Source organism: Mustela lutreola, chromosome 8, assembly GCF_030435805.1.
Source record: "Mustela lutreola isolate mMusLut2 chromosome 8, mMusLut2.pri, whole genome shotgun sequence".
NCBI classification, from domain to species: domain Eukaryota; kingdom Metazoa; phylum Chordata; class Mammalia; order Carnivora; family Mustelidae; genus Mustela; species Mustela lutreola.
In genome coordinates this window covers 41,560,997-41,577,498 of record NC_081297.1, presented here as the reverse complement: position 1 = coordinate 41,577,498, position 16,502 = coordinate 41,560,997, and the positions used below count along the sequence as shown (strand labels likewise).

At 41.3% G+C, this 16,502-nt stretch overlaps 1 protein-coding gene across 1 annotated transcript in view; it reads right to left on the bottom strand.

Moving 5' to 3' along the window:
• The window catches only part of ATP6V1E1 (ATPase H+ transporting V1 subunit E1), a 44,740-nt gene that overhangs the window by 12,862 nt on the left and 15,376 nt on the right, over nucleotides 1–16,502 (bottom strand). The window contains exons 3-4 of the mRNA XM_059184331.1: nucleotides 16,311–16,420; nucleotides 15,614–15,680 (exon numbers count right to left, since the gene is read on the bottom strand). Of these exons, the coding sequence (XP_059040314.1) occupies nucleotides 15,614–15,680; nucleotides 16,311–16,420 (177 nt within the window). The remainder of the gene's footprint in view (nucleotides 1–15,613; nucleotides 15,681–16,310; nucleotides 16,421–16,502) is intronic.

Below are 16,502 nucleotides of genomic sequence, written 5' to 3'. Positions count from 1 at the left end.
TATCAGAACAACCTAACCCTTAGAAGTGTTATTAATTAAATCCTAACAGCCTGGTTAAGAAGTCATTTAAGGCTTTATAATCTGGGAAGTTTATGGGCACAAAGAATTAAAGCATATACTGCATGAGACATTTGGCTGAAAGAAATCTCAGCCCCTCCCCACCAAGGAATCCCTCAGCATTTTTCTCTTCCTGGAGGCGGAATGGACTAATCAAAACAATGGTTAAGCAAAGAGGAGTGGACTACGGGGGCTGGTCTACTCTAAAAGAATGAAACTAAAGAAAGTCAACTTGTAAAGAGCATTACTAGCCATCTGTAAAAGTAACCCATTGTCAAAATCTGGAAACTGGTAAAGGAGGAGTTTTACCACCACCTACAACTCCAATCAAGGATGTAGGGAAGTCGAAATACACCAAACTCCAGCTAAGAAGGCTGAAAACTGATACTGATACTGATAAAACTGATACAAATTGTACCATCCCCTTAGTAAGTCATCAAAGGCAAAAAAGGTAAATTACAATCAACAATGTCACAAACGACTAATATCTTAGATTCTAAGTTCGACCTCTCTGATTACCATCCAGCTCCCCATGCCGCGTTCCCAGGGAGAGATGCGTGTATTACTGCAGTTCTCGGGTCAGCTCACCTATCAGTATCAGGTTTTGGAAGGGCCTATCTGCCCACCTCAACCTAACTGCCTCTAAGGATTCTGAAAATATTAGGATTCTGGTCCTGGAAAGTAGTAAACCGAAACCTGACTAAGATGCCCACATCGAGCACCTGGGTGGATCAGTCATTAAGTGTCTGACTTCCGCTCAGGTCATGATCCCAGAGTCCTGGGATCAACTGGGATCAACTCCCTGCTCCATGGGAAACCTACTTGTCCCTCTCCCACTCCCCCGGCTTGTGTTCCCTCTCTCACTGTGTCTCTCTCTGTCAAAAAAAGAAATAAATAAATAAAACAAACAAACAGAAATGCATTAAATAAAATTAAAAAACAAAAACAAAAACAAAAAAAAGATGTCAACATCAAAACCCTGTCTCCATAGTCCTGCCTAATTTGAAGAGTCAGCTGGCCTCCCTCGAAGACAAATATTTCATCTCTCTTTAGCCACAACATCAGAACTCTACTTCAGGATCAATGAATCAGAATTTAAATGTTAGTATATTATTTCTTCTAGTAACTTTTAAATAAATTGTGAAGTTTGGGAAGTGTTAATAAAGATCTGTTCTGTGTTAGGCATTATACTAGTCACTTTACCTAGATTATCTAATTCTGTATAAGCTTCAGGTTATGTTTTTTCCATTTTATAGGAAACAGAAGGTTAGAAGGGGCTAAAAAAAAATCTGCCCACCAAACAGCTCATACCAGGAAACAGAAATTCAAATTTCACAGGGATTCCAAAGCTTGTGCTCTTAAACCTAGAAAACATCAGGGAAGGCAAGGCAAAAAGATGAATAGCAGAAAAAAGGAACTAGGGGCGCCTAGGTGGCTCAGTGGGTTAAGCCGCTGCCTTCGGCTCAGGTCATGATCTCAGGGTCCTGGGATTGAGTCCCACATCGGGCTCTCTGCTCGGCAGGGGGCCTGCTTCCCCTTCCTCTCTCTCTGTGATCTCTTCCCTTCCTCTCTCCTACTGTGATCTCTCTCTGTCAAATAAATAAATAAACTCTTTAAAAAAAAAAAAGAAAAAAGGAACTAAATTTGGTAGCAAAATAGCCTGCCAATTTCATTTTTACCCTGGTTTTCTTTTTTCCCCTTCCTTGTATCGTTTGTCAATATCCCTTTCTATCCAACTGCTTGACAACTTCCCTAACATAATTTCCTACTCTGTGGATAAAACTAGAAATAAAATGGTTTAAAATAGCAAAACCCTTTAAAGTATGTGTGTGGCCCTGATGTATACATAACCCTGTCTGCTGTGTCAGTCGGCTTCCTCACCCCTCCAAACCTCTTACTGTATCTGCTCCGCTGTAAAGTACTTGATGGCAAGGAGTTAGACTTGGCAAAGGCCTAAGGAAATAAGCATCTTGATGATGCTGAGATCACACAATGTTTATTTTCACACAATTCTCATTATAAATTAAAAAAATAAAAGCTCGGGGCACCTGGGTGGCTCAGTGGGTTAGGCCTCTGCCTTCGGCTCGGGTCATGATCTCAGAGTCCTGGGATCGAGCCCCATGTCGCGCTCTCTGCTCGGCAGGGAGCCTGCTTCCCCCCTCTCTCTGCCTGCCTCTCTGCCTACTTGTGATCTCTGTCAAATAAATAAATAAAATCTTTAAAATAAAATAAAATAAAAAATAAAAGTTCAGCTGTACACTGAACTCAAGCTGCATGCTCCAGAAGACTTGGGACCTCACATGCGTTCCAGAAAGAGATCAGAATGCCAATGGCTCCACTGCTTAAGAGGCCACGCACCCTGCCTTCGGTTCCTCACACCACATTTCTTATCTTTCAGGCCCTTAAAATCTGGGTATCTGCCTTCATTAATCCAATGAAAGTGCTCTGGCAAAGTCAGAAATGACACCCCAATTGCCGAATCTCTTTGCTCTTCCTATGTTGATTCTTAGAAGCTTTAGATGCTATTTTAGATTATCATTTTAAGTTTTCTGTTTCCTTAGCTACTGCTTCTCCTCTGACATGACTACTTTTCCCTCATGTTTCCTTAGCAATTTCTTGTTTCCTGTCTATTAAATATACTGCATTCTCGGGACACCTGGCTGGCTCCACTGGTAGAGCATGCAACTCTTGATCGTGGGGTTGGGGGTTCAAGCCCCATGCTCACTTAATTTAAATTAATTTAATTAATTAAATTTAAATTAAGCATACTTAATTTAAAAGAAATACCTATGTATGTGTGTGTACACATAGAGACATACATGGCTTCTCAGTTTGTTTACTTGGCCCTGTAATGTGAAATCCACAACCTTGGTGATCTCAGCCATACCCACAGCTCTACCTGTGACCTGTGTGCTGTCCATATAAGAAGTTCCAACCTTTCTGGGGCATCTGACTGGCTCAGCCGGTGGAGCGTGTGACTCCTGACAAGGTTATGCATTTGAATGCCAGACTGGATGTAGAGATTACTTAAAAATAAATTTTTTTAAAGATTATTTATCTATTTGTGTGTGAGAGAGAGCGAGCACAAGCGGGGGAACAGCAGGTAGAGACTCCCTGCTGAGCAAAAGCCTGATGTCACCAGTTCATCTTCTGTAACACAAATCTAAGCCTAAAGCAGTATTTCTTAGTGTGGCTCTCAGACCACCAAATCAAAGTTACTCTGAGCTGCATATATAAGCTGATTCCTGACTGGAACGTAAAATTCTCTGGAAATAGGGTTGGGAATCCCCATTTTAACAAGGTCTTCCAGGTAATTTTTATGCTCATTACAATTACAGAGCCGGCCAAAGGGTAAGTTCCATATTCTTTTTAAGTTCACGCTCAAGAAGCTATAGCACAGGGGCACCTGGGTGGCTCATTGTGTTACAGCCTCTGCCTTCAGCTCAGGTCATGATTCCAGGGTCCTGGGCTCGAGCCCCTCATTGGGCTCTCTGCTCAGCAGGGAGCCTGCTTCCTTCTCTCTCTCTCTGCCTGCCTTTCTACCTACTTGTGCTGTCAAATAAAAAAAAAAAAAAAGAAGAAGCTATAGCACAGATACATCCTCTGATCTCCATCCAGTTAACCGCTATGGAGCCCAGCATGATATAAGCCAAGTGTAAGTGTATTTGAAGTGCAAAAACTTATGAAGGCAACCCAGCTAAATTATAAAATTGTAAAATTATAAATTATAAAATTATAAAATGAAAACAGAACAGTGAAAACTAAAAGATGATGCTAGTACTGAAACAGAATTTTGTGACAATTTCAGAAATAAGCAGACAAACTCTCTGGCTACTGAAGGGTCTACAAAATTTGGGGAATATATGCATGATATGACCTGAAACTGCTGCTTTGTGTTTCAAAGTTATAAAATGTAAACCTCTTCCCCTAGCTCATCTCTTAAAGAAAACAGTGGATAACTGTGTTTTGGGTTTGGGGTTTTTTTTTTATGAGGGGGGGTGGGAGGGAGAGAAGGAGAGGGAGCCCAACATGGGGCTCAACCTCACAATCCCGAGATCATGACCTGAGCTGAAATGAAGAGTGAGACACTTAGCTGACTGAGCCATCCAGGTACCCCCTGGTATTATAACTATATTTTAAAAAATGATTTGAAGTTGGATCATTTCCAATTACAAAATGTGTTCATTCCATACAACTGTGCTTTCTCTCTATATCCTCTCGCTCAAAATTTGAAAATCACTGTGTATGATAAGAGGTTATTCAAGTATAAAATAATCATGTGAATATTCTAGAGGGTGAAAAAAGTTAGGAAGGACGAGTACTGAAAAGTAGAAAATACAGAGAAGTAGAAAAAAAAAATAAAATAAACACCCAAATTTTTGTTTGTTTTTTTTTAACCAGAATTCATACTTAGCCTACTAGGATATTAAGTTTCACAAAGGCAAGGACTCCATTTTATTGTATCTCTAGTAATTAGAATCATGCTTGCCATTAAGTAAATAACTGATCTAAATTTTAGATATTAAGTTTCCTATTCATGACACCTAAAATTTCCTTCTAAAAGCCAAACTTTTAGTTCTTTATATTTAAAAGGATTTAGGGCACCTGAGTGGCTCAGCCAGTTAAGCATCTGCCTTCAGCTCGGTCATGATCCCAGGGTCCTGGGATCGAGCTCCTTATGTGGCTCCCTGGTCTGTAGGGAGTCTGCTTCTCCCTCTGCCTTCCTCCCCCATCCCTGCTCTTGTGTTTTCTCCCTCCCTCTCTCTATCTCCCTTGCAAAATTATATAAATAAAATCTTTGAAAAGTAAAATTTTTATAAAATAAAAAAATTTTAGGGGCGCCTGGGTGGCCCAATGGTTAAAACCTCTGCCTTCAGCTCAGGTCATGATCTCAGGGTCCTGGGATCGAGCCCCGCATCGGGCTCTCTGCTCAGCGGGGAGCCTGCCTCCTCCTCCTGTCTCTCTCTGCCTACTTGTGATCTGTCAAGTATCTTAAAAAAAAAAATTTTTTTTTAATATATTTTAAAAGGATTTTTATTTATTTTTCAAAGAGAGAGAGAGAGAGAGAGTGTGCATGCCCATAAGCAGGGAGAGCTTCAGGCAGAGGGAAAAGCAGGCTCCCTGTAAAGCAGGGAGCCCGATGTGGGACTCTATCCCAGGGCCCTGAGATCATGACCTGAGCTGAAGGCAGATGCTTAACCCACTGAGCCACCCAGGAATCCCAAAAAAAGGATTTTTAAAAGGATATAAAGCAGGGGTGCCTGGGTGGCTCAGTGGGTTAAAGCCTCTGCCTTCAGCTCAGGTCATGATCCCTCTCTCTCTGTCTGCCTTTCTGCCTACTTGTGATCTCTGTCAAATAAATAAATAAAAAAAATTTTTTTTTTAAAAAAAGGACATAAAGCAGCTTACAAGAGTACATTTAACAAAAAAAAATTTTTTTTTAAAGATTTTATTTATTTATTTGAGAGAGAGTGCATGTGTGGGTGTGCACAAGCTGGGGGATGGGCAAAGGAGAGGGAGAAGCAAACTCTCTGCTAAGCAGGGAGCCCCATGCAGGGCTAGATCCCAGATCCCGGGATTATGACCTGAACTGAAGGCAGATGCTTAACTGACTAGCCACACAGATCACCCCAATAAAAATTTTAAATTAATTTTTTTAAAAGATTTTATTTGACAGACAAATCTCAGAAATCTCGGCCCCCCGCCGAGCAGAACAGAGCAGAGCAGAGAGCCTGATGAGGGGCTCGATCCCAGGACCCCGAGATCATGACCTGAGCCGAAGGCAGAGGCTTTAACCCACTGAGCCACCAAGGCGCCCCTAAATTAAATTTTTTAAGAGCTAAAAAAAAATAGGGCGCCTGGCAGGCTCAGCCAGTATGAGTATGTGACTCTTAATCTTGGTATCTTAAGTTCAAGTTCCACAATGGGCATAAATCTTACTTTAAAAAAAGTTAGAAAAATAATAAAATATAGGGGCACCTGGATGAGTCAGTTGGTTAAGCATCTGCACAGGTCATGATCCCAGGGGCCTGGGATCGAGTCCCACATTGGGACTCCTTCTCTCTCTGGCCCTCCCCTCTGCTTGTGCGTGCATGCTTTCTTAAATAAAATCTTTTAAAATAATAATAGTAAAATATAATAAAATGAAATATAACTATGTAGGTGAAAAAATCAGGTCAAGGGCACCTGAATGGCTCAGCCGGTAGAGCATGCAACTGGATTTCAGGGTTATAAGTCTGAGTCCCACCCAGACTGGGATCAAGTCCCACATCCTCCTCCCAGCTCCATGGGGAGTCTGCTTCTCCCTCTGACCTTCTCCCCTCTCATGCTCTCACTCTTTCAAATAAAGAAAATCTTTAAAAAAACAAAACCTTTTGCCATCTGAGACAAGTATACCATTAGAGAATATAATATCAAAAGCATTTCTATAGTACATTAGAGATGACATTTCTCAAAATCTTTTCCACTTTTATTTATTATTATTTTTTTTAATATTTTATTTATTTATTTGACAGAGAGAAATCACAAGTAGATGGAGAGGCAGGCAGAGAGAGAGAGAGGGAAGCAGGCTCTCCGCTGAGCAGAGAGCCCGATGCGGGACTCGATCCCAGGACCCTGAGATCATGACCCGAGCTGAAGGCAGCGGCTTAACCCACTGAGCCACCCAGGCGCCCCTCTTTTCCACTTTTAAATAATCACTAGGGGCTCCTGGGTGGCTCAGTGGGTTAAGCCGCTGCCTTCAGCTCGGGTCATGATCTCAGGGTCCTGGGATCGAGTCCCGCATCGGGCTCTCTGCTCAGCGGAGAGCCTGCTTCCCTCTCTCTCTCTCTGCCTGCCTCTCCATCTACTTGTGATTTCTCTCTGTCAAATAAATAAATAAAATATTAAAAAAAATAATAATAAATAAAAGTGGAAAAGATTTTGAGAAATGTCATCTCTAATGTACTATAGAAATGCTTTTGATATTATATTCTCTAATGGTATACTTGTCTCAGATGGCAAAAGGTTTTGTTTTTTTAAAGATTTTCTTTATTTGAAAGAGTGAGAGCATGAGAGGGGAGAAGGTCAGAGGGAGAAGCAGACTCCCCATGGAGCTGGGAGGAGGATGTGGGACTTGATCCCAGTCTGGGTGGGACTCAGACTTATAACCCTGAAATCCAGTTGCATGCTCTACCGGCTGAGCCATTCAGGTGCCCTTGACCTGATTTTTTCACCTACATAGTTATATTTCATTTTATTATATTTTACTATTATTATTTTAAAAGATTTTATTTAAGAAAGCATGCACGCACAAGCAGAGGGGAGGGCCAGAGAGAGAAGGAGTCCCAATGTGGGACTCGATCCCAGGCCCCTGGGATCATGACCTGTGCAGATGCTTAACCAACTGACTCATCCAGGTGCCCCTATATTTTATTATTTTTCTAACTTTTTTTAAAGTAAGATTTATGCCCATTGTGGAACTTGAACTTAAGATACCAAGATTAAGAGTCACATACTCATACTGGCTGAGCCTGCCAGGCGCCCTATTTTTTTTTAGCTCTTAAAAAATTTAATTTAGGGGCGCCTTGGTGGCTCAGTGGGTTAAAGCCTCTGCCTTCGGCTCAGGTCATGATCTCGGGGTCCTGGGATCGAGCCCCTCATCAGGCTCTCTGCTCTGCTCTGTTCTGCTCGGCGGGGGGCCGAGATTTCTGAGATTTGTCTGTCAAATAAAATCTTTTAAAAAAATTAATTTAAAATTTTTATTGGGGTGATCTGTGTGGCTAGTCAGTTAAGCATCTGCCTTCAGTTCAGGTCATAATCCCGGGATCTGGGATCTAGCCCTGCATGGGGCTCCCTGCTTAGCAGAGAGTTTGCTTCTCCCTCTCCTTTGCCCATCCCCCAGCTTGTGCACACCCACACATGCACTCTCTCTCAAATAAATAAATAAAATCTTTAAAAAAAAATTTTTTTTTGTTAAATGTACTCTTGTAAGCTGCTTTATGTCCTTTTTTTAAAAAAAAAATTTTTTTTATTTATTTATTTGACAGAGATCACAAGTAGGCAGAAAGGCAGACAGAGAGAGAGGGATCATGACCTGAGCTGAAGGCAGAGGCTTTAACCCACTGAGCCACCCAGGCACCCCTGCTTTATATCCTTTTAAAAATCCTTTTTTTGGGATTCCTGGGTGGCTCAGTGGGTTAAGCATCTGCCTTCAGCTCAGGTCATGATCTCAGGGCCCTGGGATAGAGTCCCACATCGGGCTCCCTGCTTTACAGGGAGCCTGCTTTTCCCTCTGCCTGAAGCTCTCCCTGCTTATGGGCATGCACACTCTCTCTCTCTCTCTCTCTTTGAAAAATAAATAAAAATCCTTTTAAAATATATTAAAAAAAAATTTTTTTTTTTAAGATACTTGACAGATCACAAGTAGGCAGAGAGAGACAGGAGGAGGAGGCAGGCTCCCCGCTGAGCAGAGAGCCCGATGCGGGGCTCGATCCCAGGACCCTGAGATCATGACCTGAGCTGAAGGCAGAGGTTTTAACCATTGGGCCACCCAGGCGCCCCTAAAATTTTTTTATTTTATAAAAATTTTACTTTTCAAAGATTTTATTTATATAATTTTGCAAGGGAGATAGAGAGAGGGAGGGAGAAAACACAAGAGCAGGGATGGGGGAGGAAGGCAGAGGGAGAAGCAGACTCCCTACAGACCAGGGAGCCACATAAGGAGCTCGATCCCAGGACCCTGGGATCATGACCGAGCTGAAGGCAGATGCTTAACTGGCTGAGCCACTCAGGTGCCCTAAATCCTTTTAAATATAAAGAACTAAAAGTTTGGCTTTTAGAAGGAAATTTTAGGTGTCATGAATAGGAAACTTAATATCTAAAATTTAGATCAGTTATTTACTTAATGGCAAGCATGATTCTAATTACTAGAGATACAATAAAATGGAGTCCTTGCCTTTGTGAAACTTAATATCCTAGTAGGCTAAGTATGAATTCTGGTTAAAAAAAAACAAACAAAAATTTGGGTGTTTATTTTATTTTTTTTTTCTACTTCTCTGTATTTTCTACTTTTCAGTACTCGTCCTTCCTAACTTTTTTCACCCTCTAGAATATTCACATGATTATTTTATACTTGAATAACCTCTTATCATACACAGTGATTTTCAAATTTTGAGCGAGAGGATATAGAGAGAAAGCACAGTTGTATGGAATGAACACATTTTGTAATTGGAAATGATCCAACTTCAAATCATTTTTTAAAATATAGTTATAATACCAGGGGGTACCTGGATGGCTCAGTCAGCTAAGTGTCTCACTCTTCATTTCAGCTCAGGTCATGATCTCGGGATTGTGAGGTTGAGCCCCATGTTGGGCTCCCTCTCCTTCTCTCCCTCCCACCCCCCCTCATAAAAAAAAAACCCCAAACCCAAAACACAGTTATCCACTGTTTTCTTTAAGAGATGAGCTAGGGGAAGAGGTTTACATTTTATAACTTTGAAACACAAAGCAGCAGTTTCAGGTCATATCATGCATATATTCCCCAAATTTTGTAGACCCTTCAGTAGCCAGAGAGTTTGTCTGCTTATTTCTGAAATTGTCACAAAATTCTGTTTCAGTACTAGCATCATCTTTTAGTTTTCACTGTTCTGTTTTCATTTTATAATTTTATAATTTATAATTTTACAATTTTATAATTTAGCTGGGTTGCCTTCATAAGTTTTTGCACTTCAAATACACTTACACTTGGCTTATATCATGCTGGGCTCCATAGCGGTTAACTGGATGGAGATCAGAGGATGTATCTGTGCTATAGCTTCTTCTTTTTTTTTTTTTTTATTTGACAGCACAAGTAGGTAGAAAGGCAGGCAGAGAGAGAGAGAAGGAAGCAGGCTCCCTGCTGAGCAGAGAGCCCAATGAGGGGCTCGAGCCCAGGACCCTGGAATCATGACCTGAGCTGAAGGCAGAGGCTGTAACACAATGAGCCACCCAGGTGCCCCTGTGCTATAGCTTCTTGAGCGTGAACTTAAAAAGAATATGGAACTTACCCTTTGGCCGGCTCTGTAATTGTAATGAGCATAAAAATTACCTGGAAGACCTTGTTAAAATGGGGATTCCCAACCCTATTTCCAGAGAATTTTACGTTCCAGTCAGGAATCAGCTTATATATGCAGCTCAGAGTAACTTTGATTTGGTGGTCTGAGAGCCACACTAAGAAATACTGCTTTAGGCTTAGATTTGTGTTACAGAAGATGAACTGGTGACATCAGGCTTTTGCTCAGCAGGGAGTCTCTACCTGCTGTTCCCCCGCTTGTGCTCGCTCTCTCTCACACACAAATAGATAAATAATCTTTAAAAAAATTTATTTTTAAGTAATCTCTACATCCAGTCTGGCATTCAAATGCATAACCTTGTCAGGAGTCACACGCTCCACCGGCTGAGCCAGTCAGATGCCCCAGAAAGGTTGGAACTTCTTATATGGACAGCACACAGGTCACAGGTAGAGCTGTGGGTATGGCTGAGATCACCAAGGTTGTGGATTTCACATTACAGGGCCAAGTAAACAAACTGAGAAGCCATGTATGTCTCTATGTGTACACACACATACATAGGTATTTCTTTTAAATTAAGTATGCTTAATTTAAATTTAATTAATTAAATTAATTTAAATTAAGTGAGCATGGGGCTTGAACCCCCAACCCCACGATCAAGAGTTGCATGCTCTACCAGTGGAGCCAGCCAGGTGTCCCGAGAATGCAGTATATTTAATAGACAGGAAACAAGAAATTGCTAAGGAAACATGAGGGAAAAGTAGTCATGTCAGAGGAGAAGCAGTAGCTAAGGAAACAGAAAACTTAAAATGATAATCTAAAATAGCATCTAAAGCTTCTAAGAATCAACATAGGAAGAGCAAAGAGATTCGGCAATTGGGGTGTCATTTCTGACTTTGCCAGAGCACTTTCATTGGATTAATGAAGGCAGATACCCAGATTTTAAGGGCCTGAAAGATAAGAAATGTGGTGTGAGGAACCGAAGGCAGGGTGCGTGGCCTCTTAAGCAGTGGAGCCATTGGCATTCTGATCTCTTTCTGGAACGCATGTGAGGTCCCAAGTCTTCTGGAGCATGCAGCTTGAGTTCAGTGTACAGCTGAACTTTTATTTTTTATTTTATTTTATTTTAAAGATTTTATTTATTTATTTGACAGAGATCACAAGTAGGCAGAGAGGCAGGCAGAGAGAGGGGGGAAGCAGGCTCCCTGCCGAGCAGAGAGCGCGACATGGGGCTCGATCCCAGGACTCTGAGATCATGACCCGAGCCGAAGGCAGAGGCCTAACCCACTGAGCCACCCAGGCGCCCCTCTTTTCCACTTTTAAATAATCACTAGGGGCTCCTGGGTGGCTCAGTGGGTTAAGCCGCTGCCTTCAGCTCGGGTCATGATCTCAGGGTCCTGGGATCGAGTCCCATATGGGGCTCTCTGCTCAGTAGGGAGCCTGCTTCCTCCTCTCTCTCTCTCTGCCTGCCTCTCTGCCTACTTGTGATCTCTCTCTGTCAAATAAATAAATAAAATCTTTAAAAAAAAAAAAAAAACAAGGCAGCATAAAAATAAAGCAAATGCAAAACCTATTAACTGGTCAAATGATAACTTTAAACAATATGGACTGTAACCGGTGGGGTTTATCTTGAGAAATGCTGAGATGTTTAAGTTATAGGTCTCTAAACTCTTGAATTGTACAAACATCTACCCAGTAGTTGTCACAGTTGTCATTTTTGACTCTGGGCATTTATCAAAAATGCAGTAGCAACTTATGGTCCAGGGATTTTCTGAGCAAAGGCACCAAGAGGCCAGGAGAGTATTTCAACTATCGAGACCTATTAAAAGAAGGGTTACCACCTGGAGGAGATGAGGTGGGGAAAGGGAAGTAACACTTCTTAAATAAACACCATATGCCAGTGTTAAGCTAGAGGAATTAAATGCGTTCTCGCATTCAATCCTCCTAAGAGCTGTGTTTCTATTAGGCCAAGAAACTGACATTTGTTGGCATAAACCTTTAAGGATCTGATTCTTAAAACTGTGCGTATAATACTTGTGTAAAAAAATTTTTTTTAAGTAGGCTCCATGCCAAGCATGAAGCCCAAAAATAAATTTGATTTTTAAATAATTATAACACTATAAAAAAAAGAAACAAAAAACCCAGCCCTCTGAACCAAGTATCATAATGAATACATACCAAAGAGGAAACTGAGGGTCAGAAACAATAATTTACTCAAACTAACATGGCAAAGCTGAAAGATTACCGCCCCCTCCCTGAGAGGGAGGGGGAAGGGGCAAAGGAAAAGGAAGAGAGAATCCCAAGCAGGTTCCATGCCCAGTGCAGAGCCCCACACCGGGCTTAATTTCATGATCCTGAGATCATGACCTGACCTGAAGTTAAGAGTCAGATGCTTAACTGACTGAGCCACCCAGGCACCCCAAAGCTGAAACACTCTTACGCCCGAGTTCTTCTACCAGAAAGGTGGTTATTATTCTAAGCGCAACTTATAAACTATGTCAATCAATCAGGTTGCTAAAGAAATCTGAATCCCGTGGAAGGAAATCAACCACTGATTACTGAAACTCAACATTTTAGGAAGACCTAGGTAACAGTCCTGAGATATTTTGTAGTCAACATTTCCACAAAAAGCTGTCCAGTCCTCCTTTTGTATTTTATAAAGGATGAACTATTCATTCCCACGTGGGAAGATAACTTATATTTTTAACTTTTTTTTTTGAAGATTTTTATTTATAGGACACCTGGATGGCTTAGTTGTTTGAGCGTCTGCCTTCTACTCAGGTCATGATCTCTGGGTCCTGGGATCAAGTCCCGTACTGGGCTCCCTGTTAAGCAGGGAGTCTGCTTCTCCCTCTGCCTGCCGCTCCCCCTGCTTGTGTGTGCGCTCTCTCTCTCTCTCTCTCTGACAAATAAATAAATAATAACTTAAAAAAAAAAAAGATTTTTATTTGAGAGACTCTGCATGCATAAACTGGGGGGGGGTGGGGGGGTGGTAGAGAGAGAGACAGTCTCACCCCTGACAAGGAGCCTAACAGGGATCTCAGCCTTCCAGGATCCTGAGATCAAAGCATTCCAATATGAAGTATTATGAATTATGATAAGCAGTGATCTCTGTTGTCCTGAATTTCAGGCCTTTACTCTCCATCCTGACAGACATTTACAACTGTAGGCCTCTTAAAGGAAGTCCAAGTTAGGAGTCTGTCCTCCTAACTTCCCATTTTATTAACAGAACCACCATTCTCCTAGTTCGTCAGGTCCAAAATTCAGTATTTAGCACTGGACTTGGAAGAGGAGAAGTCAATCATTAGTCAATGTGTGGAAAGTCTCCCTGCAAAATGTGTCAACACTGACACACCAAGTTCATTCTCGCTGCTGCCACGCCAGATTCATCTCTTAAGAATTGACAGCTTAGGGGCGCCTGGGTGGCTCAGTGGGTTAAAGCCTCTGCCTTCGGCTCAGGTCTTGATCCCGAGGTCCTGGGATGGAGCCCCACGTCGGACTTTCTGCTCCATGGAGAGCCTGCTTCCTTCCTCCTGTCTCTGCCTGCCTCTCTGCCTACTTGTGATCTCTTTCCTGTGTCAAGTAAATAAATAAAATCTTTAAAAAAAAAAAAAAAGAATTGACAGCTTATAATACTAGTGTTTCTTTAATCTTCTAAGGAAATGGTATGCTTCTCATTTATTAGTTTTATACTTCTAATTTTATAGCTTTTTCATATAGGTCTTATTTACAAATATTTATTCATAATAATTTAATCATTTTGTAACCATTATAAAAGATCTATTTTTAATTTTACATGCTATCTGATTATTATTGGTATCCAGAAAAACTCAATTTCTGTATAGTCTCTTTGTTGCCAGTCACCATTTTGGGGTTTTTTTTCAAAGATTTTATTTATGTATTTGACAGAGAGAGAGAGAGAGAGAGAGCGCACACAAGCAGGGGGAGCAGCAGGCAGAGGGAAAGGGAGAAGTAGGCTTCCCACTGAGCAAGGAGTCCAATGTGGAGCTCAATCCCAGGATCCTGGGATCATGATCTGAGCCAAAGGCAGATATTTAACCAACTGAGCCACACAAGCATACCACCAGTCACCATTTTGAACAAATTACTAGTTCTGTTTTTCAGATGTTGGTTCTTATGTGTGGGAAATCGTATCTGCAAAAAATCAAAAAATAATTCTTTATTCCTTTGCAATTTGCATATAATTCTTATTTCTCCATCTTAAAGGAATCTAGGGCCTCCACTGTAACAATGAAGAATGGTGAAAACAGCAAGCATCCTGCTTTTCCTAAAATATAATTCAAATGCCTTTATGTTCTATCCACTAAGCCAGCCAGGCTAAAGTGAATACCTTCAAACTTTCTCAACTAAATGGTATGTTTCTGTAGGTTTTTGTCTTCTTCCTTAGAAGACAACACTTCCCAAATGGTTCTTCCGTGTCTAACCTCTTCCCTCTTAAATTCAGCCTACATACTCATACCATGAACCCTATTTATGGTAATTCTTATAAAATAAAAACTTCAATAGTTTTTACTGAAAACAAGTGAAGCTCTTTAGCCTTGCACTCATGGCCCTATCGTAATTCCATCCTACCTTTCTAATTTCATTAGTCCCTATAACCCTCACAATACTATATTGTCCACCCACCATTTGCTGTTTGAGTTAGAAGAGTCTATGCTCTGTTGGATCAGAGGGTCCTTGAAGACATGGCAATAACTTATTCACTTTGTTTTTTGTTTTTTTTTGTTTTTGGGTTTTTTAAAGATTTTTATTTATTTATTTGACAGACAGAGATCACAAGTAGGCAGAGAGGCAGGCAGAGAGAGAGGAAGGGAAGCAGGCTCCCTGCTGAGCAGAGAGCCCGATATGGGGCTCAATCCCAGGACCCCGGGATCATGACCTGAGCTGAAGGCAGGGGCTTGAGCCCACCCAGGCGCCCTGTTTTCTTTTTTTTTAAGATTTTATTTATTTATTTGACAGAGGCAGACACAGCAAAAGAGGGAACACAGCAAGGGGAGTGGGAGAGGAAGAAGCAGGCTTCCTGCCAAGCAGGGAGCCTATGTGGGGCTCGATCCCAGGACCCCGGGATCGGGACCTGAGCCGAAGGCAGACGCTTAATGACTGAGCACCCAGGAGCCTTTTTTTTTTAACCTTCTGAACAAAGATTACTTATTAGAGAGAAAAGGAGAGCAAGAGAGCACTCGTGCTCATGTGTATGGTGGTAGGGCAGAGGGAGAGAGAATTCCAAGACTTCTTGCTAAGGGCAGAGCCCAACTTAGGACTCAATCTCATGACCCTGAAAACCATGGACTGAGCCAAAATCAAGAGTTGGACGCTCAAACGACTGAGCCACCCAGATGCCCTTCACTTTGTATTTATTACCATACCTAGTATAATGATTTGCTGACCAAATGTTTTCTCTCTAAAAATCATTCAACTCCTTAATTAGTTCACGCTAACTAGTGAATTCTCTGTAATAAGTAATTGAATAAACATTTTATAATCTTATAATGGGGCAAATTACTCACTGTAATAAGGTCATCTCTTGCTCTGAGGACTTTGAGCCTTGCTTGATTCATCAAATTAGACATCTGACTGCAAAAGGTATGGAAAAATAGTTATCAGTAGAGCATAAGAAAAAAAAAACTGCAGAGAAAGAAATATACAGCTTCCTTTATATGTACAAATACTTCTCTTTGTATATACCCTAGAGAACCCCCCTGAAATACATGTAGTAGATTCTATCAACTTATTTTCGAAATACTTATTGAGAGCTTACCAAGTGGCAAGCACTTTCATATCAGTTATTGCAACTTTCTTTCAATAATCCTGCGATGCTTCCATTTTCATAAATTAAGAAAAAGAAATTACTCAACTTGCTCAAGGTCATACAAGTATATTAAGTGGTCCAATTAAGACTTGAGCCCAGGGCACCTGGGTGGCTCAGTGGGCTAAGCCTCTGCCTTCAGCTCAGGTCATGATCTCAGGGTCCTGGGATTGAGCCCCATATCGGGTTCCCTGCCCAGCAAGGAGCCTGCTTTCCCCCTATCTCTGTCTGCCTCTCTTCCTAACTGTAATCCCTCCCGCTGTCAAATAAATAAATATATTAAAAAAAAAAAAGACTTGAGCCCATACCTGCCTGACTCCAAAGCACCTGCTCTGTCCTCTTGTCCCACTGACTTTTTAAAGCTTCCTTACCTAATACTGTGACCAGGATCTACTTACATTTTCTTCTGCTGCTCAATCTGCTTTTCTTTCTTCTCGTAGTATTCCATAATCTTCAGTCTTTGGGTTTGCACAAGACGACCTTTCTCAATGTTGAACTCTTCCTCAGCCTATCAAGGAAACAATTGTTAATTGTTAATTGTTCCAATCACTACACTGGATTTTTGAGTTTTATTTTAAGCAGCTGGTAAC